The 23,220-nt window shown below is 55.7% G+C and overlaps 3 protein-coding genes across 4 annotated transcripts; 2 read left to right on the forward strand and 1 right to left on the reverse strand.

Moving 5' to 3' along the window:
• Positions 1 to 211: 211 nt before the first annotated feature.
• ZBTB5 (zinc finger and BTB domain containing 5) lies at positions 212 to 7,166 on the reverse strand. 2 transcript variants are annotated; one of them, XM_054652327.2, is made up of 2 exons: positions 7,027 to 7,166; positions 212 to 4,408 (listed from the first exon to the last, which is right to left on the reverse strand). In XM_054652327.2, the coding sequence occupies exon 2, from the start codon at positions 4,402 to 4,404 to the stop codon at positions 2,380 to 2,382; it is 2,025 nt and encodes a 674-aa protein (XP_054508302.2). In that variant the 5' UTR covers positions 4,405 to 4,408; positions 7,027 to 7,166; the 3' UTR covers positions 212 to 2,379. The 2 variants fall into 2 exon arrangements, with proteins under 2 accessions (XP_054508302.2, XP_054508303.2); XM_054652328.2 differs by lacking the exon at positions 7,027 to 7,166 and adding an exon at positions 6,411 to 7,020.
• A 140-nt stretch (positions 7,167 to 7,306) lies between these two features.
• POLR1E (RNA polymerase I subunit E) lies at positions 7,307 to 16,056 on the forward strand. Its single transcript, XM_054651741.2, has 12 exons — positions 7,307 to 7,454; positions 7,538 to 7,641; positions 8,890 to 8,966; positions 9,941 to 10,026; positions 10,590 to 10,645; positions 11,650 to 11,794; positions 13,069 to 13,176; positions 13,524 to 13,620; positions 13,797 to 13,930; positions 14,640 to 14,721; positions 14,833 to 14,964; positions 15,709 to 16,056. Exons 1-12 carry the CDS (start codon positions 7,394 to 7,396, stop codon positions 15,866 to 15,868), a joined length of 1,242 nt encoding a protein of 413 aa, XP_054507716.1. The 5' UTR covers positions 7,307 to 7,393; the 3' UTR covers positions 15,869 to 16,056.
• A 4,709-nt stretch (positions 16,057 to 20,765) lies between these two features.
• Positions 20,766 to 22,896, forward strand: EMC4 (ER membrane protein complex subunit 4). The gene is made up of 5 exons (XM_054652588.2): positions 20,766 to 20,919; positions 21,003 to 21,102; positions 21,505 to 21,658; positions 22,440 to 22,600; positions 22,817 to 22,896. The coding sequence occupies exons 1-5, from the start codon at positions 20,843 to 20,845 to the stop codon at positions 22,850 to 22,852; spliced, it is 528 nt and encodes a 175-aa protein (XP_054508563.1). The 5' UTR covers positions 20,766 to 20,842; the 3' UTR covers positions 22,853 to 22,896.
• The last annotated feature ends 324 nt before the right edge of the window (positions 22,897 to 23,220 follow it).

Genomic DNA, 23,220 nt, shown 5'->3' on the forward strand with positions numbered 1-23,220 from the left:
GAAACACAAAGTGAAAAAAAGCCTTGTTTTTGAAATGCAAAACACTAGAAATGCAATGAAGATGAAACAGTGTTACTTGAAAAAGCAACACAAGAAAATATTAAAGTACAAAATACTGCATTTCACTGATGTTTGGGAGAGTGTTTATGCAGCTCAGTGCTGTTAGTCCCCAATACTGAAATTTAAAACAAAACACAGCATATCCCACTGCTTCAAAAAAGTGTTATTTTAATGCTTAAAAAAAAAATCAGAGATATGACCATTAAGTAAATCCTATAACAAAATAGTAACATTTTAAAGGAATTAACCCACCCATCTCCTATGTTTCTGCACTCCTCAGATGGCCAAGGTGCAAACAACACCTGCTGACAAGGCAGGTGCAGGGACTCCCCTGCCCCACCTGAGCAGAAGGACACCCTGCAGCCCTGACCCAGCCCCTCTCGGCTGAGCTGCATTTACCACCAGCAGAAAGGTCTGGAAATTTATTTTAAAACTTAACAATGCTGAGCACAGCGCGTGTGCACCTTTGACAAGGGAGAAAGGAGGCTGCAGGCAGTGTTAAGTGATGGTGGCATCAAGAAGACGAAACTAAAAAGAGATTTACATGATTTATGTAGAAAAAGATAAATTTCTGCTGCGTGCGTATGGTGCCATTTTTAAAAAAATTACATTTACATTAGCTTTTTTTTAAATGTAAGGGGAAAAGTACTTTTATGACACTATCTTAAGTGGACTTGAGGAGGACGTTTTACAGCATGTGAGCCAGCCGTGCCCTGGCAGCCAGGAGGGCCAGCCACATCCTGGGGGTGTCAGCAGCAGGGTCGGGGAGGGATTGTCCTGTCCTGTCCTGTGCTGCTCTGCTCTGGGGCAGCCTCAGCTCAGGTGCTGGGGCAGTTTTGAGCACCATCATACCAAAGACATTAAGCTGTTAGAGGCTGCCCAGAGGAGGCCAGGGGGTGGTGAGGGCTCTGGAGAGGAAGCTTTACGAGGAGCAGCTGAGGGCACTTGGTTTGCTCAGCCTGGAGGAGAGGACGCTGAGGTCAGACCTTGCCAGGGCCTTCATCATCCTCCTGAGGAGCAGCAGAAGGGCAGGCACAGAGCTCCTTACTCTCGGGACCTGTGACAGGACGTGAGAAAACGGCTGAGGGTGAATCAGGGGAGGTTTAGGTTGGCTATCAGGAAAGGTTTTTCACCCAGAGGGTGGTCTGGCACTGAACAAGATCCCCAGGGACAGGGTCACAACCCCAAAGCTGCCTGAGGCGAAGAAGTGTCAGGCACAAATGGGATGGTTGGGGTATCCCCTGCAAGGCCAGGAGCTGGACACAGTGATCCTGAGGGCTCCCTTCCAGCTGAGCATACTCTGTGATTCTGTGCAATATGGCAGAGGAGGACTGCTCCTGACCCAGGAGCCATTGGCTCCAAGGACAGACCCACAGCTGCCAAGGGAAGTCACTCAGTGCGCAGGGCAGGAAATTAAAGGCTGGAGATAAGAGCAAAAGACAACGTGCTCATGCCATAATGGGGACCAGATGGGCATCTGGGAACAGCGAGGTGCTGCCTTGTGTGGCCAAAAAAGCCATCACAAATTCCCTCTCCTTCAAAACAACAGACAAAGACAAGCTCTGCTCAAACTTCTGCGTATATAGAATTGTAACATTGGAGATACAAACTGGTTAAAATACTGCTAGGAATAGCACAAACAAGAGACAGTACTTCACTTACCACTTAATACTCGCTTCTACAAAAAAAAAAAGAAAAAAAACCAGCCAAATATCCAGATCTTGCTGTGTTAAAGTTATATGTACACCTGACAGTCGAAAAGTTACTTGTCTGGGATTTAATTTAAGCACCTTGATTACACAGTGTCCTTTACTACAAAACAGCCAAACATACATTCATAATCCTAGAACTATCCTCATAATTAGCATATTTTAAAGCATTATGTCAGACAGGTGCAGCCTAAGCCGTTTCTCTCTTTTAAAGGTAAAGGGGTCTGCACCACCATCCTCATGTAATGCAGCAACTCATGTTACAGTAATCATTTAAATGCTTTCACTGTTACAAAATGCTTTAGAGAGAAGGAAAAAAAAAAAAACCAAAAAGAGAAAAGAAACACGCACGTCAGTTTGTCAGTTTGCTGTTGTCAGACCGTGCCATCTCAGGAGACCCCCGTGCTGTCGCCCCTCTGCCCTGCAAAGGGGCTGGTGGCCGTGGGGCCCCATCCCCATCCCCGCCGCGGGGTCGCATCCCCATCCCGCCGCGCGGCTCCCGGCGGCGGCACCCGCGAGGTAGGTACCGGATATCCCCAAAGGCAGAGCCGAGCCGTGCCGGCGCCGGGCGCGCCGCTGTCCCTGCCCGCCGGCAGCGAGGCTGCTCCGCTCACAGCAAGCTGCTGGGCAGGTTGCTGCTCTGCCACCTGAGGCAGGTGGTCTTAGAGTGTTTGTACAGGTGGCTGGACTGGCTGAAGCGCTTGCCGCACTTGAGGCAGGCATAGGGCTTCTCCCCCGTGTGCACGCGGATGTGCTTCTTGCAGTCCGTCAGCGTCAGGAAGGTCTTGCAGCAGATCTTGCAGGCGTACTTGCGCGCGCCCTCCACCACCAGCACGTTGTGCTCCGACAGAGCCTTCTTGCACTTGGACAGCACGTCGGCCGAGGCGCGCGTCAGCTGCGGCGGGCCCGGCTGCGACAGGTGCCCGCCCTCGAAGGACGCGCCGCCGTTCAGCATCAGCTGCGAGCCCGACGAGCTCTCCTGCAGCTGCGAGCCCCGCACGGAGGTCACCACGGGCATCTTGGGGGCGATGCGCCGGTAGCCAGGAAAGCCGCCCGCTCCTCCCCTCACGGAGCCCATCATGGCCCGGGACAGCGAGTGCAGGCCCAGCCCCGAGCGAGGGAAATCCATGCTGAACTGCTCTGCTGCTCGGTAGCCGGAGGTCTGCACGCACGGCAGGCCCATCACATCCTGCATGGGCCTCACAAAGTGGGAGTCCGTGGGCTCGCTGAACGGGTTCTCCACGTGCGAGACAGCGGCAGAGGAATGGCCACCGGCGGGCCCCGACTCCGGGCTCATCAGGTACGGGGCGTCGCTGTCCATCCTGCAGTCACTGGTGGTGTTGGGAATGTTGTCATCGTTGTTTTGGCCGGTGCCAAAGCCACCTCCCCTGCTTTTATTCAAAAAATTTGAAATGCTGAAAGAGGACTTGTGTTCCAGGTTGTTGGACACCTCCATGATGTGGATGTCCCCCACCCTGTCGGTGCTGGACTGGGGGTCCGAGAAGCTGCGGTCGCTACTCTCGGGGCTCAGCTCGATCTTCTCTGCACTCACCACCCCTCCTTCCACCTCCACGGACTCGCTGCCCTCTGCCTGGGAGGTGACATCGCTCACCTCATCCTGGGGCTCCGGGGAGCTCAGGGGCTCAGACTTCACCACCACCCTCATGTGCTCCTTCTCATTCAGGCTGACCTCTGGGTTTTCACACGGGAAGTTGCTTTTCTCAGCAGATGCCTCCTGGTCGAAGCTGGTCTCCACCTGCGTGGTCTGGGACGCCATGGACATCTGGGAGATGTTCCCCCCGCCATTGTCTGACTGGCTGGGCACTTGGGCATCCTCCTGAGCACCGAAAGACTGGTCGAACATGATGGTGTTGTCCTCCTGGTTATCGGCCACCGCGTCGGCCTTGGAGTTGTCCACCATCTTGAGCGAGTCGGGCGAGAAGAAATCCTCGCGGGAGTGCACGACGGGCTGCCCGCTCTCTGCAGCGCCGTCAGCGCCGGGCTCATCCAGGGCGGGCCGGGCGCGCTGGCGGGCGCGCTCCTCGGAGGACTGCTTGCGCTTGTGCAGGCGGCGCATGGGGAAGGCGGCGCGCTGCTCCAGCCCCCCGCGCAGCGCCGCGCCCGCCGTGCCCGCCGGCTCCTCGGCGCCCTGCGCCGAGCCCAGCGCCGAGCTGACGATGCTGAGCCCCAGCTGCTGCAGCATGAAGGAGCGCTGCAGCCGCGCGCTCTGCTCCTGCACGCGCTCGCTGGGCGGCGACAGCGGCAGCGTCCGCGTCGTCAGATAGTGCTTGCAGGCCTTGACCACCGAGTTGAGGTGCAGGTGCGAGGCGGCCAGCAGCACGTCCATGACGTTGCTCTCGCCCAGCATCAGCGTGGAGGTGTACATCATGTCGATGAGCGCGGCGAAGGCCTCGGCCGTCACCACCTCGCTGTCCAGCTGGATCATGTTCATGCTCTGGTCGCCCTCGGCCACGGTGAAGAGCGCGCGGAAGTGCGTGCTGCAGGCGGCCAGCACCGAGCGGTGCGCCTTGAAGTGCCGGTTGCCCACCACGATGACACAGTCGCACAGCTGCCCGTGCAGCCGCTGGTAGTTGAGCTGCTGGAAGACCTGCTCAAAGTGCCCCGGGAAATCCATGGTCCTGCAAAGCACAAGAGGAGCACGGTGAGGGCCAGCGGGCTGAGCAGAGCGGTATTGTACATCAAAGGGGACTCTGACAAAGGGGAGAGAGAATGATGCATCTGACTCCACCATCAGAAGGCTAAAGAATTACTTTGTTGTACTACACTATGTACATTTCATCTAAACTGAATCTGCCGTGCCCTCACTCTTACTCACAACTGCACAGATCTGCCCTCATCTCTGATTCTCCCCTGACTGTGCCGTGACAGTCTGTCACAGACTTCTTTTATGAAAAATCCTTCCCTTAGGATTTTTCCTCCTGAGAAGCTGAGAGGCCTCAGGAACAAATGTAAACATTGGTTATCTGCTGCTGTGGAATGCAACAGGTGGGTCTGGGATTGGCTCATGTGGTTGTTTCTAATTAATGGCCAATCACAGTCAGCTGGCTCAGACTCTCTGTCGAAGACACAAACCTTTGTTATCATTCCTTCTTTTTCTATTCTTAGCTAGCTAACCTTCAGATGAAATCCTTTCTTCTATTCTTTTAGTATAGTTTTAATGTAATATATATCATAAAATAATAAATCAAGCCTTCTGAAACATGGAGTCAGATCCTCGTCTCTTCCCTCATCCTAAGACCCCTGTGAACACCATCACAACAGTCCCACACACACACACTTCTTGGCCCTGATAGGCCAGGGGCACAAAACATCCTCACTTTGGGTAAATCATCTCCATATTGCATTCTACTTTAGCACAACACCAGCACAGCAAGCGAGATAAGAATCATGTTTTCCTTCTTCTCTTCTTGTCTCACAGCTTCTCTCTGTTCAGAGGGTGTGAATACCACAGAGCGGGGCAGCGGGCGTGCTGTGAGCACAGGGAGGGAACTGGGACTGCCCAGCTGCACAAGGGAAGGCTGCAGGGTGACCTCACCACGGCCCTCCAGCTCTGAAGGGGCTGCAGCGAGGGTGGGACAAGACATTTATGAGAGTCTGCAGGGATGGAGAAAGGGAGTGGGTTCAAACGGAAAGATAGGAGCAGAGCATGGATTGCTCCCTGGCAGGGTGGGAGGCCCTGGCACAGGGTGCCCAGCTGCATCCCTGGCAGTGCCCAAGGCCTCGCTGGACACCGGGGCTGGGAGCACCTGGGGCAGTGGGAGGTGTCCCTGCTGTGGCAGGAGCTGGAACAAGACAAGGTGCCCTCCCAGCCCCAACTGCTGTATGATCCTATGGCTGAGTCCTGGTGGGGCTGCAGTGAACCTGGCAATTAGCCTCTTTCACTACTTCACAATCATTCTAGTTTTATTCCCTCATACAGCTGACCTAAAAAACTACTCAAATTCTAATTAACTCTAATAGTTTATAAAAACATTGGTCTTGTAAGCCAGAGATTGAAGACTGAACCCCTTCTTAGAGTTACCCCACTACCCCCATCTCAGGAAGAAAGGACTCAAACCCTCATCTCCACCTCCCAAAGCTGGCATTTTTGAAGACAAAAGGTGACAGCTGAAAAGCAGACAAACGGTAACTGGCCTGAGTGTAGCACCACCACACGGGCACAGCACCAAAGCCAGCAGTCCGGAGGACAAGGACGCACAGTGACAGCCCAGGCTGTGCCACAGAGCTGACCTCAGCACCACAGAGCTGTGCTGGACAGCGTGGGTGACCTCACAGCCATGAGTAAAACACTCAGTCCTGGCTTGTAAAGCAGTGTGATCACAGTGACAGCGTGCTGCCCCTCTGATACCCTGCTCACGCAGGTGGGTAACCCTTCACAGGAGCACTGGGGCTGCTGGCAAAGCACAGCACTGCCCAGCAGCACAACCAGCACCAGGCAGGGTGGTTCCTTCTCTAACTCTCATTTACAGAGCATCAGCCCTGTCTTAGTGGATTCATTTCAACACTACATGGTGACCCTCAGCAACATCCAAACTTTTCCTCATGAAAAAACAGCAAAGTGTAAGACCTGGTGAGATCAGTGAGCCCAAGGCACACACACACACAAGTTCCTGTGCTCACGTTTATTCTCCAGCAGCAACTCCACAGCATCGATGGGCACAGGACCATAAAGCAGCCAAAAAAAGGTCACACGGCCAGAATCACACTTTTGAGGAGGGACCAAATGAAAGCCTGCTGATTCAGAAAGTCCATGCTCTGACATGGACGGTTCGCTGCTTTTCTCTTTCTACTCATGCTGTGTTTGCTGGGCAGCTCCTCGCCCTGCCCGGGACATCCCAGGGATCCCACCGTGTATCCTTGGGTGGACTCAGAACACGGAGAGCATCGCCAGGTATCACTGGAATACTCAGCGCGGCGAAAACCGAGTCATGTAGAGCCTTTGAGAAGTGCGGCCGGTAACTGGCGGTGGATACCCGGTGTCTCCTGCTGACGGGCGCTCCTCCCCAGACTCTGCCTTGTTTTTGCCCGGTTTACTCCCTTGCGCATCACCTACAGCAGCCACGGTGCGCGCCCCTCCCAGAGAGGAACCTGCACCCAGCGCGGCACCAGCTCCGGGCACCGGGAGACTCCGCTCCGTGCCGCGCACGGGACATAAAGGGGAGACCGGAGAGCCCCGGTCCCGCCCGACGCCGGGGTCACCGGTCTCCACCTCACCGCCGCCCCCCGCCCCGCTCACCTGCGGTGTCCGTGCGGGAAGGGCTGTGAGAGGCTCGGGCTCGGGACTGGGCTTAGGCCTGGGCTCGGGCCTGGGACTGGGCTCGGCCTCGGCCTCGGCCCCGGCCCCGCTCCCGCCGCTCCGGCCCCGCCCGCCCCGCCCCGCCGCGCCGACACTGCGCGTCACTTCCGGCCGCTGCCGGCGCGGACCCTGCCCGCAGCCAATCGATGGCCTCGTTACTGCTAAGCCGCGGCAGAGTCTCGCCTGGGCCAATCGGGGCTGAGCTTATTGCCACGACAGGAGGCGGCGGCGGAAGAGGCGGAGGAGCGGGGCCGGGACCGGGAGTGGCATCGGAACCGCGCCGCGCATCCCGACGCACCGCCTCGCCATGGCCGCCGCCACCTGGCGCTACCGCGGGGACCCCGAGGGAGAGCGGCCGGCGGCGCTCGGTGAGGGGGAGCGGGCCGGGGGCTCGGGGCGGGTCACGGGGCTCCGCGGCCGGCCCCGGAGCTCACGGCTTCCTGTCCCGCAGTGCGCTTCGCCAACGGCAGGCTGGAGCGGCCTGAGTCGCTGCGCTTCACCGTGTACCGGAACCGGGACTCGGCACACCCGCGGAAGAGGCACCGCCGGATCCTGGTGAGGCCGCGGGGGCTCCGGGACACCGGGCACAGAAACGTTCGGGCACAGTGATAGTTGTACACACTGGGGCAGTAGCCGGATAACGGCCACGACGGGGTAAAAGTGATAAATGTCATTAATTACCCCCGTGCGCTGCAGGGCCGGTGCAGACCGGGAGCAGGGCCGAGCCCGGCCCAGGGAGCTCCCGGCTGCGATCCCACCGAGCAGCTCCTGCTGCGGAGGGCTGTGGCCCTGGCTTCCCTCCCGTTGGGGTGAGAAATTCCTCCCTGAGAGGGTGGGCAGGCCCTGGCACAGGGTGCCCACCGTGGATCCCTGGCAGTGCCCAAGGCCACGCTGGACACGGGGACAGTGGAAGGTGTCCCTGCCATGGCAGAGCTCGCACTGGGTGGGCTCTGAGTGTTCCTATGACCCAGACCAGTGTGGGAGTGTGAGGATCTCTGCCGAGCTCTGCAGCAGACCTTGTGACACAATCCGAGTTTGGCCGTGTTGCACTGGGATGTGTCCCTGGGCTCCAGAGGAATGTCCCAGGACTGGCTGAGGGACACTGCAGGGGCAGCTGCCAGAGCAGGGACACGCTGAACTCTGGGGAGCTGCTGCCCAGCTCCTGGGGGGCACCTGGTAATGGAATCCAGTGTGTTCTGCCCTGACTGGGAAATCTCCTCCTAAGGAGTCTTTGTTCAGCTCAAGTGCAGCCCAAAGGGGGTCTCTCAGTGAGGAGGGAGCTGAGCTGCAATCAGAAGGTGCTTTCTGATGCTGCTTTAATCTTTACATCCACTCAAAGAGTAAATGAGTTTTCAGCCCAGATCCTTGGGAAACTCAATGCAGCAGGGCAGAGAAACCTCCACATTGTCATGATGCATTGAGGGTACCTTGAGGTGCCTGGGGCACTCCTGTCAGGGCTGGCTCTGCCTTTGCAGCTGCTGAATTCAGGCACTTGCCAATTCTGGACCTTGAATGAATCCTTGGAAAACACATTTTAAACTGAAATATTGGGGTGGGCCCTGCAGGACACTGTGCAGGTTCGCCTGTGCTGATCCCTCTGCCTGGCACTGCAGAGCTCAGGCAGCTCCAGGGAGTTTCCCCCTGCCTGTTCCAAGGATTTCTCTGCTTTCCCCCAGCCCTTCCCAGGATCTCGCCTGGTTTCCCTCAGCCCTTTCCAGGATCTCTCCTGGTTTCCCCCAGCCCTTTCCAGGATCTCTCCTGGTTTCCCTCAGCCCTTCCCAAGGATCTCTCCTGCTTTCCCAGGTCTCGGAGACGGAGCGGCTCTGCTACGTGGGGCACAACTTTGGCAGTCAGGTCATGAAGTGCAACTCCCTGTGCAGGTATGGGGCAGGGGGAGGAGCACAGGGCCTGCTCGCACACAGAGTTCCCTTCTCCCTCTCCCCTTTTCCCTCTCCCCTTTTCCCTTTCCCTTCCCTTCATCTTAGGGCTCCCTCCCTGGGGCTCAGGGATTGGGGCAGGAAGCTCTGGCTGTTGTTGCACACCTGGTGGGAGCTGTGCTGTGTAAATCAGACCAGTTTGAAAACCTGTCTGGGGTGAGGATATGGAGCAGTGCAGCAGCAGGATGGAGCTGTGTTACTGAGGAGTTGGGATGGAGGAGCTGCCTTTATCAGCAGCTGAAGGGTCATTGCTGTGGGGCCCTTCCAGCTGAGATGTTCTGCACAAGGACGTGGCTTCCCTCCTGCAGAGCCTCTCAAAAATGCCCACACCAGCCTCTGTGCTGCCTGAGCACTGACCCAGCAGAGGTGGATCCTCAGATGGAGCAGTGTCCATCGGCAGTGAGATGCTGCAGCTGAAAAAGGAGCACCAAGGGTTTGTTTGTGCTCAGGTTTGGAGAGATAAATGCAGTTTAACAAATGTGTGTGGTGCAGCTGTGAATTCAGTGTTGTTTGTGGGCAGATTTAGGTGCTCCTGCCTCTGAACATTGGTGAACAGGTCATTCTGTGGGCTGAAGTGCTGCTTCCCTGCACCTCTGGAGATCCTGAGCTCTGGGAGGAAATTTGAACATTTGGCTGTTGTTCAAGCTATGGCCATCAAGTCCTGGCATAGCAAAAAAAGGCAAAAGAAAATAGCAGAACCCTGGCACCTACACTTTACCCAATTCAGTTGTTTCCAGACTTCTGCATTTACTCAGAGCATCAAGTCCTTCTGTTTTTATATGTCCACATGCCTTGGAGATAGCCTGGTTTATCACAGTGCTGAAGGCAGGAGAGCTGCTGGGGTGTGAGAAGACCTTGTAATTTAGATAATTTCCACTGCTCTGCCTCTCACTAATCACTGCCCCCGTTCTCCCCAGGTACTTTGTTGGAGTGCTGGACAAGAGCTCTGGGCAGATGGATGTCTACAATGCTGAAATATTCAACATGCAGCCCCTGCTCTCAGGTGGGGGTGCTGGCAGGCACAGCTGCTGGGCTGCTCTTGTTTCCTGGCAGGGAGCAAGGCCAAATCCTTCACTTGAGCGTGCCAGGAGAGGGGAGCACAGGCTGGGCGTTGGGGTGGGAGTCACCCACAAGGTGTCACTGCTCAAGTGCAGCCTTGTCTGCGTGTGTTCTGCTGAGGGAGGCCTGGCACTCATCAGGAATTCGGTCCCTGAATAACAAAAACAAACCCAAAACAAACAAACAAAAACCCAAACAAACAAAAACCCACCCCAAAAAAACCCACCCAGGTTTTATCTAGCAGGACTGTTTTTTGCCATTGAACCCAGGATAAGAACCCAAAAGATCACATATTTTGGTAGCTGATTTTTACCCTGTGCAGCAGGACGTGGGTTTGGCCATAGTCCATGAATTGGACTTTGTAGAAAAAGCCTTTTTTGTTTGGTGTGTCCTTTGAGTAGCCAGGTCACACGGAGGAGGTCTTGTGCCAGTCTGTAATCACAGGGCTGAAGGCACTCCCCTGCTGGCTGCCCCTGCCCAAGCACAGTGACTCTTGCTGTTTTGCAGATAATGTGATGCCTGACGACACCAAGGACTACCAGACCAAATCCTACAGGGAGAAGGTAAAGCTGGGAGCTGTGCCATGTCCTGCTGTGGCTGGCAGGGACAGGTGCTTGCCTTGGCCTGGGAGGTTTGGTGTCCTGCAGGGCAAACCTGTGCAGGCCCAGTGTTCCCCCCATGCCCAGGAGGCAGCACAGGCATGGCCTTGGGGTGGTTTTGGGGTCCCCTGTGGCAGGAAGGAAAAATGAATCTGACTCCATGTTCTTAGAAGGGTAATTTATTATGATATGATACTGTATGATATTGATATGATATTGATATTTATATGATATTGTATGATACTGATATGATATTCATACAATATGATACGATATTATAGTATTATAATATTATTATATCATAATGTTATATTATTATATCATTATTATAACTTATTATTATATTTATATTATATCATATAATGACATATAAATATGATATTTTATGGCATTATATGATATCACATTGATATGATATTGATTCGATATGATATGATACTAAAGAATAAAGAAAAGATACTCACAGAATGCTTAACAAGATAATAATGAAAAACTCGTGACTCTCCAGAGTCCAACACAGCTGGCTGTGATTGGTCATTAAGTTAAAATAATTCAGCAGAATCCAATGGAACAATCACCAGTTGGATAACCAATCTCCAACCACATTCCAAAGCAGCAAAACACAGGAGAAGCAAATGGGATAAAATTGTTTTCATTTTCTCTGAGGCTTCTCAGCTTCCCAGCAGAAGAAATCCTGGTGAAGGGATTTTTCAGAAAATATGGCAGTGACATTGCGTGGCTCAGGAGTGTTCTCCTGATTATCCTGTGTTTCCTGATTTTCCTGGTTGCTTTGGGCTGGCCCCACCCCAGTGACCTCCTGCCCTCCCAGCCTGCACATCCCGCGCCTGCGGGCTTTGCCTCATGAGGAGTTTGAAGCTCTCCTGGAGGCCCTGTGTGTGTAAGGAGCAGCAGGGCTGGTGTTGCCCGGGGTGCTCAGGGTGCTGCAGAGTGTGCTCTGCCCCGTGCAGATGGATCTGTGCATCGAGGCCTTCGGGACCAGCAAGCAGAAGCGCGCCCTGAGCTCCCGCCGCATGAACGCCGTGGGCAGCGACATCGTGAGCACGGCTGTGACCAAGGCAGCTGCCAATGTCATCGATGCCAAGGGAGTGACAGGTGAGGGGGCTCTGCCTCGGGCTGTAAGCAGCACAGCCTGAAGTGCCTTGTGCTGTCTGTCCATGCCAAGTGTGGCAGGAAGAAGAGAGCTTTTCTTTAAGTGATGAGGAAGTAGCTGGTTCAGCAGCTGGGATGGGTACATGGAGAGGAACAGCTGCTTTCTGGTGCTGCTGGGCTTGCTGTTGGAGTTAGCTGAGTGAGGGAAGGTCCCTGTGACATCAGTGTCCCTCCTGCCTGCTTTGGAAGAAGCTCCTGTGGGTATGGGTTCACTGGCAGAAAGGCAGTGCCTTTAGCTGGTCTGAGCTCTGTGGCATGGCTGTTGAAAAGGCACCTTCTTACCTCAGGGTGGTGCAGCCTTGGGACACAGCACAGCACAGTGTGGTGTCACCATCCCTGGGGGCTTCCAGGCTGTGGCAGAAGGGAGCTGGGGCTGCCCTGGCTGTGGGCAGGAGGGCAGACAAGACCCCTCCAGAGCACTTCTGGGATCCTAGGAGTGTCCCTGGCACGAACAGGAGAGGTGTCTGTTGGCTGTAGACCCCACCACTTTTCGTCGCTTTTGTTCCAGGGTGGATATTGACTGTGCTCTCAGAGCTGCTCTGTGCCAAGTGGGTGTCCACTGCAACACAGGTGCCAAAACTGTGTCCTGCCCACATCTTGGTACCCTCCTTTCCTAGATGTTCTCTAGTCTGGAGAGGCCTTTCTAAATTTTTATGACCAGAAGGTGTGACTGTGTTCACAGGGGTATTAGGATGAGGGAAGAGACGAGGATCTGACTCCATGTTTCAGAAGGCTGATTTATTATTTTATTATATATATTACATTAAAACTATACTAAAAGAATAGAAGAAAGCATTTCTTCAGAAGGCTGGCTAAGAATAGAAAAACAAAGAATGATAACAAATGTTTGTGGCTTGGCTCTCTGTCTGAGCCAGCTGGGCTGTGATTGGCCATTAATTAGAAACAACCAGCATGGGCCAATCCCAGCTGCACCTGTTGCATTCCACAGCAGCAGATAACCATTGGTTACATTTTGTTCCTGAGGCCTCTCAGCTTCTCAAGAGGAAAAACCTTGAGGGAAGGATTTTTCATAAAAGATGTCTGTGACAAGAAGGTTCTTGATAGAAGTTGTAAATGTCTGAAACTCCAGTTGTGACTAAAGTAGTGTTGACCCGTTGGATTAAACTTGCTTCTAAAGGAAGGATTTGGGTTGTGCTGCTGCTCTTTGCATTTTGGTTATCACGACCCAAGCGCTCCTGTGCCGGTTCCCTCCCCAGGGCTGATGCAGGACGTGGCCCAGGACGATGTGCAGAACATCTCTGCCTTCCTCCCGCCGTGCCACGAGGATGCTGAGCGGCCAGAGCATGTCTACAGGTTTGAGGACAGTATCTTTTCTGTGCACTGTGGCTTCAGTCTCCACGGAGCCATCTGGTGTGCTGGGGGCAAGCTGAGCCCTTGCCCCTCACAGGCCAAGGGCTGGGAGCGAGTGAGGTGATGCTGCCCTGGGGTTTTGGGGCTGCAGGTGCCGTGTCCTGCCCATTCCTGTGGAGAGCAGGATGCTCTGCCTCAGGTGGGAGCATTCCACGGGGAGTGTTGGTGGGCTCTGCTTGTGCCACAGCCTGTTGGAGGCTCCATCCCCTTGCCCTGCCTGCGTCTCCTCAGTTGAGTGTGACAGAGCTGCCCTGCTGGGAGGGCGACGCCAGGCTTGTTGTTGTCCTTAAGCTCCTGCCAGTCCTGTCTGCTGCCGAGTACGAGGCGCTGCGGGTGCCAGCAGCCGCCCTGGCCAGCATCACTGCAGAGGAGATGGCCAAGAGGGCAGAGGAGAGGAGGTAAGGGCACTGCAGAGGCTGAGGGGCACTGGGCTGCTGCTGCCCGTGCCACGGCTCAGGGCAGAGGGAGGGTGTGGGATCCGGGCGTGGCAGAGCAGCCCCTGCCTCGGGGAATGTGGGGGACACCCGTGTGCACAGCAGCAAGGGCAGCTGAGCTCCCCCTCTCTTTCCTGCAGCCTCTGCTCCTTTGTTTTGGAGGAGCTGAAGTTCCTGCCCACTGATGAGAAGAGCAGGGACCACAAAGCCAGATGCCTCTGGTTCCTGGACACCCTCATCAAGTTCAGCCAGCAGAAAGTGATCAAGAAGAAGCGTAAGAGAGTTTTCAGCTCATAAACACGTTTTTGGGAATGTCCTCTTCATCCTTTGCCTGCCAGCTGAGTGTGTGGATTGTACCCCTGCCATGCTCAGGGTCCTGCTTTTGAAACAGCGCCACACAAAACATTTTGGCTGAGATTTTCCAGACTTGCCATCCTCCTTAGAACTTGTGTGTCTTTGTCAGTCCTTGGCGGGGCTGAGGGAGGAGGAAGAGGCAAGCCTGGCTTTAAATAATCTTTCTGGGTTGCTGTGACACAGCAGTCAGCCGTAGGACTTGTCTAAGGAGAATGTGGGAATGACCAAACTTGGTGATAGCAGGGACTTGTTGGTGTGGTCTCAGCTTTAACAGTGTTTTGTGGCAAAAGAAATAATGCATAGGTGTGTGTGCCTTTTAGATTGTACAGAATGGAACTGGGAGGCTGCTTTTACTAAGAAAATAAAAGCTGTAGGGATTCTCTCAGGCCTGAAGCATTAAGAGACCTAGAAATGAATCACTGAGAGGTTTGTTTTAGGTTTGTTGTGTTCCTGGGAAGAGGCACTAAGTGCTGGGATTGCTGGGGTTGGACTCAGTGATCCCAGTGGGTCACACACATTCTGCTGTTCCATGCTAAGTGTCAGGATGATACACGTGCTGCTGTGCTGGTGGGCAGTGCAAGGTAGAGAGTGTGCTCCTCATTCCACTGCAAAGCCCCTTTCTGCCCTAGATCCAATGGGTCCTGAATGCCCTCACATCATCAGCAAGAAGCTCATGAAGAATTTCACCTCGCTGACCTACAACAATGGCAGGTAAGGGATGGTGTGTGGTGCTCGAGGCACAGGCATGGCAGAGCTCAGCTTGAGGGGCCACAGACACACCTTACACTCCACATCTCACGAGTTCTCCCTCTTGCCACACAGCATCCAGAATTTAATCTCTGCATCCATGAAGGCCAAAATCACCGCCTATGTCATTGCCCTGGCTCTGCACATCAACAACTTCCAGACGGATCTCACCGTGCTGCAGAACGACCTGAAGCTCTCAGAGAGCAGGTGAGTCTCCTGTTCTTCACACCTGCCAGGATCCTTCTGCAGAGGGAGCCTGGGAAAGGCCTGGAGTGTCTCTGGACCTGGGGAGGGCTTTGATTTCCCTTGGGGGGGCAAGGATAGGCAGTAGTCTGTGGGTGCAGGACCTGCATTTCCCTGGCAGCTGCAGCTCTGCTCCAGCTGTGCTCCTGTCCCTGGCCCTGCAGAGTCCATTGGATCAGGCTTTCTGGCCAAAACTTCACTTATTACTGGGTCTTACCAAAGCCCTTGGGCACTGCTTGGTTTTCAAGCTTCCTCATCGGTTTTGATGCCACCGCTTATTTTGCCCACAGTTATCCTCTATTCTTTGATCAGAAGTGGTGGATTTAGTGGCTTTTAGAGCGATCTGCTGTCGGTTTCCATCCATTTTCCCTTTTTCTTTCTGGGACTAAGCTTTTCCAGGAGTCCACGTTGGCTTTGGCAGTGGATGCTGGGTTTGGGTGGTGCTGCCCTGCAGCTGGGAGCACGGGGCCTGTGGGGGAAGCAGGGAGGAGGCTGGGACCTGCTGGGAAAGCAGCAGTGCCTGTCCCAGGAGGGCTCTGCCTCACAGCCCTGGTGCTGCAGCTGCTGCCTCCGGGGCATCCCTGTGCACAGAGACACCTCGGGGCCCTCCGTGGGGTCAGGCACAGGGGCTCAGCCCCACTGATGGCATTTCTCCTGTGGGGTCCCTGTGGGGCTGAGCCCCCCAATGGCATCTCCCCTGCTTTCCAGGATCCTGGACATCGCCAAGGCCCTGCGGCTCAGGGTGTCCAAGGCCAAGGGGGTGCCAGGGCTGGAGAATGAGCAGAACCACAAGCTGGGCACCCTGTCCCTGCCCCTGCCCACGCAGAAGGCACCAGAGGGACAGCGCAAGCGCAAGAAAATGAGCTGAGCAGCCCAGGAGCTCTGGGGGGACACAGCCCCACCCTCAGAATGTCATGGGGATGCCTTCGTCTGCTGGGCTGGGGTCTAGCATCAGCCCTCACCCAGCTGAAACCCAAGCTGACGGTTTCACCTCAGTAAAATGCTGCTTTTTTTCTATTTATATAGAAAAAGCTATAATAAAACCTTTTTTTTCTAGTTTGTCTGTGTGGGTGTGAAATGGAGGTTGTGCTGGAGCACAAGGGAACAGTTTGAGGTGGCAGGTTCTGGTTCATGGCCCCTCCCAGGTTCAAGGTCAGAAGCAGGGAGACCAAGAGTGTGACTTACATACACCTTTTCGTTTCTCTGGAGTGCCAGTGTAATCCTGTGTTCAAAACCTGTAAAGATGTTCACAGTTTTTGTCACTTTTCCTATCCTGGCTATTTTCCTGGGGGAAGGGAGAGTTCTGTGATTTGGAGCTGGTATCACCTTCATGGAGAGCAGTGAATATGGGCCCACAGCTGTGGCTTCCCAGCCCCTTGGGGAGATCCTTTAGTCTCGTTCCTCTGAATCCTCACTGCTGGTGGTCAGCCTCACGGGAGCTGATGGCTGAGTAAGGCTCTGGGAGTTGGGAGGGCTCGTGAGCAACGGGATCACCACCACACTGGTGCAAGTGAAACAAGAGCATGGAATGTCACAGGACATCATCTCTGACATCAGACAGTAATTTGGGTTTGTTATGTCCTCGTGGGATGTGTGTGTCTCCTGGCACACCTCAAAGAGCCACTTCTCACCCCTCATTAGCAGTGGCACAAACACCCTGTGTTCGTTGCTGCTGGGGGAGTTGCAGGCTCCAAGGAATCAACAGGGCTGGTGGAGGCTGGAAGGGGCTTCTGGCGGTCTCTGTGTCCAGTCCCTCTCCCTGCTCAGCACAGGCCCACCCTGCCCAGCTGTGTCCAGGTGACTTTGGAGTGCCTCTGCTTACAGGAACTCCACAAATTCACAGTGAAGCAGTTTCCAAATGTTCAGAGGGCGCCTCCTTTGACCCTGTGTGCTCATGGCCTCTGGCCTGTCCCCAGCCACCTTCCCTGCAGCTGCCCTTCTCCCCTGAGGAGAATGTGGGAATGACTAGACCTGGCCATAGTAGGGACTTGTGGTCTCAGCCTTAGCAGTGTTTTGTGGCAAAAGAAAAAGATGCATAGGTGTGTGTGTAGCAGACCCCATAGAATTGGCTAAGGCTCCATGGAGGGCTGAGACTTAACAGTAGGGATTGCTGAGTCATGATGGGACAGCAAAATAAGCTCCTGTCTTCTGCCTCTCGCCCCATAGCTGATCTCTGTAACCCCATAGGTCACTTTCCCCTAACCCCTACTATTGGGCAAGTTTGGATCCCTTTGAACTCTATAAAAAGGGGCTGTTTTAGCCCATTCAACAGAAGAAGAGCTGTTGCTGGAACCCGTCTCAGACCCCTCAATAAAAACATTGCTGTGGAACCACCAGGACTATTTCTCCTTCTCCTCTCTCATCTGCTTTTCCCTCTAGCCCACAGGTGCCTTAGCAAGCAAAGAGCTGGAATCCTAAGAGAGCTGATAATCACTAAAGAGCTGAAATCCACTAAGCTTGCTTAAGGTAGCCAGGGCTATGAGTGGCCTGGGTATTCAGGCACTGTGTCCCAGGAGGGACTGAGCTATCCGGACAGGATTGCCTTGCTCAGGGCAAAGCCTGCTCTGGCACAGGGGACCATAGGTCTGTGTGCGTTCTACCCATGGACAAGGTGCCCCTGGGCCTTCCAGGCTGAGTGTCCCTGGTTCCCTCACTGTCCCTCGCAGCAGGGATGCCCCAGCCCCTTCAGCATCCTCCTGGGCTGCCCAGGGTGTGTGTGCCTGGAACTGAGAGCCCAGAGCTGGACACGGCTCCCCAGGCTGAGCAGGGAGGAGATGAGCTCAGTTCTAACTCTGCTGGCTGGCGGCTGGACAGACCCACAGACCGTGTCCGTCCCTGACCCTCCCAGCACACACAGGGGCTCGCTGCCAAAGCAGCTGCAGCGTGAGCAGCTCCCAGGGCTGCAGCTCCAGGATGGGGGGCTTCTCCAGCCCGGGGCAGCCAGGCGTGCTGGGGGTCCTGCCAGAGCACATTCCCTGTACTGCTGCCTTTTTCCCTGTCCTGGAAATGAAACTTGGCACAATTTAAGCAACGAGGTAATATAAAAGGGTTTTTTTTCATTTGGAGGCTTTCAGGGGCAGTTATGGAAAGATGTCCACAAAATCCCACTCACGTAGGATGAGTACAGTTTGTCTTAAGTTCAGCAAATCAGCGTAATTGACAAAAAAAAGACCAAGTGGTGCACAAGTGGTGATGGAATTCCCCACCCCCAGGTCCAGCCCCTTCTCTGGAGCCCTCCCTTGGCACTGGCTGCACTTTGTCCATGAAATCTATCTCCAAGAGCTGCTCTCAACCTTGGGAGCCAGGAAAGAGCCAAGAAAGCACAGGGGCTCTGTCCCCCTGGGGCTTGAGCTCTGGAATTTTTCTTTTTCCCTAAGGCCATGGAAAATTACTGGGAAATCTAGTCACTAATACAATAGGCTACAGAGCTACAAAGATATGTGTGAAGAATACAGAGAACATAGAAAAAAGGCAAAATCCAAAATGGCATCACTATGTGTCGGGATCTGTAGCTGCTCACAGTGACCCCCAGATGTGTTAGTCTCTTTTCCCAGCCTGGCGCTCAAAGAAGCAGTCAGAGCTCTGCATTTCTCAGTCTCCAGGGTGTTTATTGTTCCTTATCTATAAAATTCTTTCTCCTGTCCTGCCCAGGTCCGCTCAGCAGGACAGTCAGAGGCACTCTGCCTGCCCCAGGGCAGGGTTATCTTTTTATACTAAAAACTACCTGTACAATATTTACAGTTACTTTCCAATACCTGTCACCTGTGTTAGACACTGAGCTTCTACTCTAAACCAATCCAACAGTGCCAACATCACCCAGGAGATGGAGGCCAAGAAGAAGAAGAAGGAGAAAGGCTGGACGTGCCCAGATCCCTCCATCTTGCCCCCTGACCCCCATACCAAAAACCCCAAAATCTACTTTTCCACCCCATGATAAATTCATTGTCATTCTGCTTAATTTGTCCTGGCTTGCTGATCTTCCTCTAAGGTTGGTAACTTGCCCCAGGGGTCACAATCAAACCCACAGGGGCATCCTGGGCTCTGTGCCAGGGTCTCTGAGCCCCCTGGCAGGGTCTGGGCTGCTCAGGACAGACAGAGGGGTGTGCTGGGTCCTGACAACTATGGACCTGCTTGCCTGTAGATTACCCCAGCCGCTGCCTCAGGGGGAGGAGGGAGACAGCAGCAGCTGCTTTCCCAGCAGTGTTTTCAGTGAGGTGCTGCTGCAGCTGGTGTGGCAGGGCCCCATCCCTGAGCTGTGAGCGCATTCCCAGCACGGCTCTGCAGAGAGGAGCTCGGGGAGGCCGCTGAGTCCCCTTCAGCCTGGCTCAGAGAGGGCTCAGAAGGTGCTGCCATGCCCTGGGCAGCCCCCACGCAGCTGCTGTGGGACCCCTGGGCCCCTCCCGGTGTCGGCGAGGCCGTGCTGGGGCTGCCCAGAGCCTGCAGCGCACCAGAGCAGGGAACGAGGGGAAGGAGGGCAATGGTAGACATGGAAAACGCCAATCACTTGTTCTTAAAACTTTAAAAGTTTAATAGTAATAAAATGGTTATCAAAATAGTAATACAATTAGAGTAATAATAATTTGGACGATTTGGATTAGGACAATATGAGACAATAGAAACAAAGAGTTATGGACAATCTGGGCACCTTTTCTGGGCAAAATAAGCCTGAAAAAAGGCCCACATTAACAGAGGATTAACCCTTAAAAGCAACAGCCTGTTGCATATTCATACACCTCATCCATGATGCATCAATTCCATTCCAACACAGGATTCTGTCTGGGCAGTGTCAGCTGCTTCCTCTGAATCCTGACAGCTCTTCAGGGCTGAGTGAGGCAGGAAGAAGTTCATTTGTTCTGATAATGGAGCAATAAATTCCCTTTCTCTGAAAGATTCAGGTGTCCTGTGGCTGCTATCTCAGTGCCAGTCCTTTCTTTAGAAAAAGTATCCTACATAGCAAAGTTTCTATTTTAACATTATGTTATAACCTACAACTATATTTAACACACTATTTAAGAGAATGAATACAGCATAACTTTCTAACACAACACAAATAATATTCACTTGAATATTTGCCAAAAGCCAATCACAAAATAGCATTTTTCACAGAAGCCAGCCGAGCTCACCGGAGATCACGGCTCCCCCAGGATAAACCCGCGGGGAGCGCAGGGCAGAAACGAGACACGGGGGCAGAACGGGGCGGGGGGCTCTGTGTGTGTCTGTCTGTCTGTCTGCCTGTGTATGTATGTCTGTGTGTGTCTGCCTGTCTGTCTGTGTATATCTGTGTGTGTGTATCTGTCTCTCTGTCTGTCTGTGTATGTATGTCTGTGTGTGTCTGCCTGTCTGTGTATGTCTGTCTGTGTGTGTGTGTGTTTGTCTGTGTGTGTCTGTCTGTGTGTGGAGAAGGGGCTGTGTGTGTCTGTCTGTGTGTGTCAGGAAGGGGCTGTCCGTCTATATGTCAGTCTGTGTGAGGAAGGGGCTGTGTGTCTGTGTGTCTGTCTGTGTGTGTCTGTGTGTATCTGTGTCTGTCTGTGTCTGTGTGTTTGTCTGTGTCTGTGTGTGTCTGTGGGGAAGGGCCTCTGTCTGTCTCTCAGTGTCTCTCAGTGTCTGTCTGTCTGTGTCTGTCAGTGTCAGTCTGTCTGTATCTGTCCGTGTTTGTCTGTTTGTCCGTGTCTGTCTGTGTCTGTGTGTGTCTGTCTGTATCTGTCTGCCTGTCAGTGTCTGTCTGCCTGTCAGTGTCTGTCCGTGTCAGTCTGTCAGTCTGTGGCGGGGGGCGTGTCCCTGTCGCGCGGCCGGCGCCCCGTGATGACGTTGCACGCGGCTGTCCCCGTGACGCGGCGCAGCGATGGCGGCGGCGGCGGCGGCGCTGCGGGGCCGGCGCTTCAAGTGGGCCCTGGACCTGGGGGCGGCGCCAGGGGCTCGGTGAGGCCCGGGGGGACACCCGGAACACACCCGGGGGACACCCGGGACCCCGAGCGGCCCCTCACCCGCCCCGCTGTCCGCAGGCCCCGCGGAGCCGCCGAGGGCCGCGGCCCGCTCGGCTTCGCTGACCGGCAGCTGGGGGAGGGCGGCGTCCACGAGAGCGACAAGATCCTCATGGAGAAGGTGTGAGGGAGCGAGCGGGGGACGGCCGGCACTCCGCGGGGCTGGAGGGCTGTTCCGTGTCCCCACACGGCCCGGGGACCTCTGCGGGAGCGGTCCCTGGCCCGGGTTCCCCGCACTCCCACCCCATCGGGGCAGCCCCCGGCCCGGTCCCCCCGGGTCCCCAGCGGTGCTCCCTGGTACCCGACACCCCGGGCAGCTCTGGGGGCCGCTCCCTGCCTCAGGCTCCCCGTGGGGGTGGTCCTTGCCCCGCGTCCCTCCCCTGCCCCGGCCGTGCGGGTCCCCCAGCCCCGGGCACGAGTGACGGGCGCTCCCTGCCCCGGGATCCCCCAAATGCCGAGTCCCCACACCCTCCCTGGGTCCCCAAATACCGCGTCCCCATGCCCCTGTATCCTGTGGTTGCAGCGCTGCTGGGACGTGGCTCTGGCGCCGCTGAAGCAGATCCCCATGAACCTGTTCATCATGTACATGGCCGGCAACACCATCTCCATCTTCCCGGCCATGATGGTCTGCATGATGGGCTGGCGCCCGCTGCAGGCACTCATGTCCCTGTCTGCCAGTGAGTGCAGCCCGCATGTGGGGACAGCCCTGGGTGTCCCTGCAGAGCCCTGGGTGTCCCCACAGCCCTCTGAATGTGCCACAGCCCCCTGGGTGTCCCTCAGCCCCCTGGGTGCCCCCACAGCCCCCTGGGTGTCCCCAGATGTCCCACAGTGGCCCCACAGCCCCCTGGGTGTCCCTCAGCCCCCTGGGTGTCCCCACAGTCCCCTGGGTGTCCCTCAGTCCCCTGGGTGTCCCCACAGCCCCCTGGGTGTCCCTGCACTGCCCTGGGTGTCCCTGAGCCCCCTGGGTGTCCCACAGCCCCCTGGGTGCCCCCACAGCCCCCTGGGTGTCCCCAGATGTCCCACAGTGGCCCCACAGTCCCCTGGGTGTCCCTGAGCCCCCTGGGTGTCCCCACAGCTCCCTGGGTGTCCCCACAGTCGCCTGGGTGTCCCTCAGTCCCCTGGGTGCCCCCTCAGCCCCCTGGGTGTCCCTGCACTGCCCTGGGTGTCCCTGAGCCCCCTGGGTGTCCCTGAGCCCCCTGGGTGCCCCCACAGCCCCCTGGGTGCCCCCACAGCCCCCTGGGTGTCCCCACACTCCCCAGATGTCCCTGGGTGTCCCCTCAGTCCCCTGGGTGTCCCCTCAGCCCCATGGACAGACAGACAGATGTCTCTCACAGTCACCCTCCCACCGTTCCCCTGTGCCCAGCAGTCCCCCTGTGATGCTGCCCACTCCCCTGCCCCCCATGCCAGCCCCGCAGCCTGGGTGTCACTGAGAGGCACCCCAATCCCCTGTGTCCCCAGCCCTGAAGGCCCTGGAGAGCTCCAGCCGGCGGGCACTGCAGGGGCTCGTGTTCCTGGTGGGCAACGGGCTGGGGCTGGCACTGGCCCTCTACAAATGCCAGGCCATGGGGCTGCTGCCCACCCGCCCCTCGGACTGGCTGGCCTTTGTCACCCCCCCACAGGTGAGACGGCTGCTGGGGACATCTGGAGAGTGGGGGGTGATGGCTGGGGTCACCCTGCAGGGTCAGGAGTGATGGGGGCAGAGTCAGGGGGTTCTGGGGTCACCCTGCTGGGGTCACCCTTCACAGTCGGGGTGATGGGGACACTGCAGAGTCAGGGGTGCTGGTGAGACCCCAGGGCCCCCCACTGACCCCTTCCTCTCTCCCCTCTCTTGGCAGCGAATGGAGTTTACTGGGGGGGGCCTGATCTTGTGACCCCCTGCGCCCACCCACCAATAAAGGCAGTGGCAGGATGGTGACATCGTTTCTGGGGGGAATTCTGAGTGTTTGGGGACCCAGCCCAAGCAGCACTGGGTTGGGGTGAGCTGAAAAATGTTTATTGGGCTGTACTGAGAACACTGGGAGAGCACTGAAACCTGTGCTGGGAGTGCCCTGGGAACCTTGGGACCTGCACTGGGATCTCTGGGGTCTGTGCTGGGGCGTGCATGGGAGCTGCTGTCAGAGCCACAGGACCCATACTGGGAACACTGGGAATATACTTGTGGCCCGCTTGGGGAGAGCTGCAGCCTGAGGCTGGCTCCGTGCTGGAAGCACTGGGTTCATACTGGGAACACTGGGGATGT

This window comes from Agelaius phoeniceus, chromosome Z (genome assembly GCF_051311805.1).
Source record: "Agelaius phoeniceus isolate bAgePho1 chromosome Z, bAgePho1.hap1, whole genome shotgun sequence".
Lineage (NCBI taxonomy): Eukaryota > Metazoa > Chordata > Aves > Passeriformes > Icteridae > Agelaius > Agelaius phoeniceus.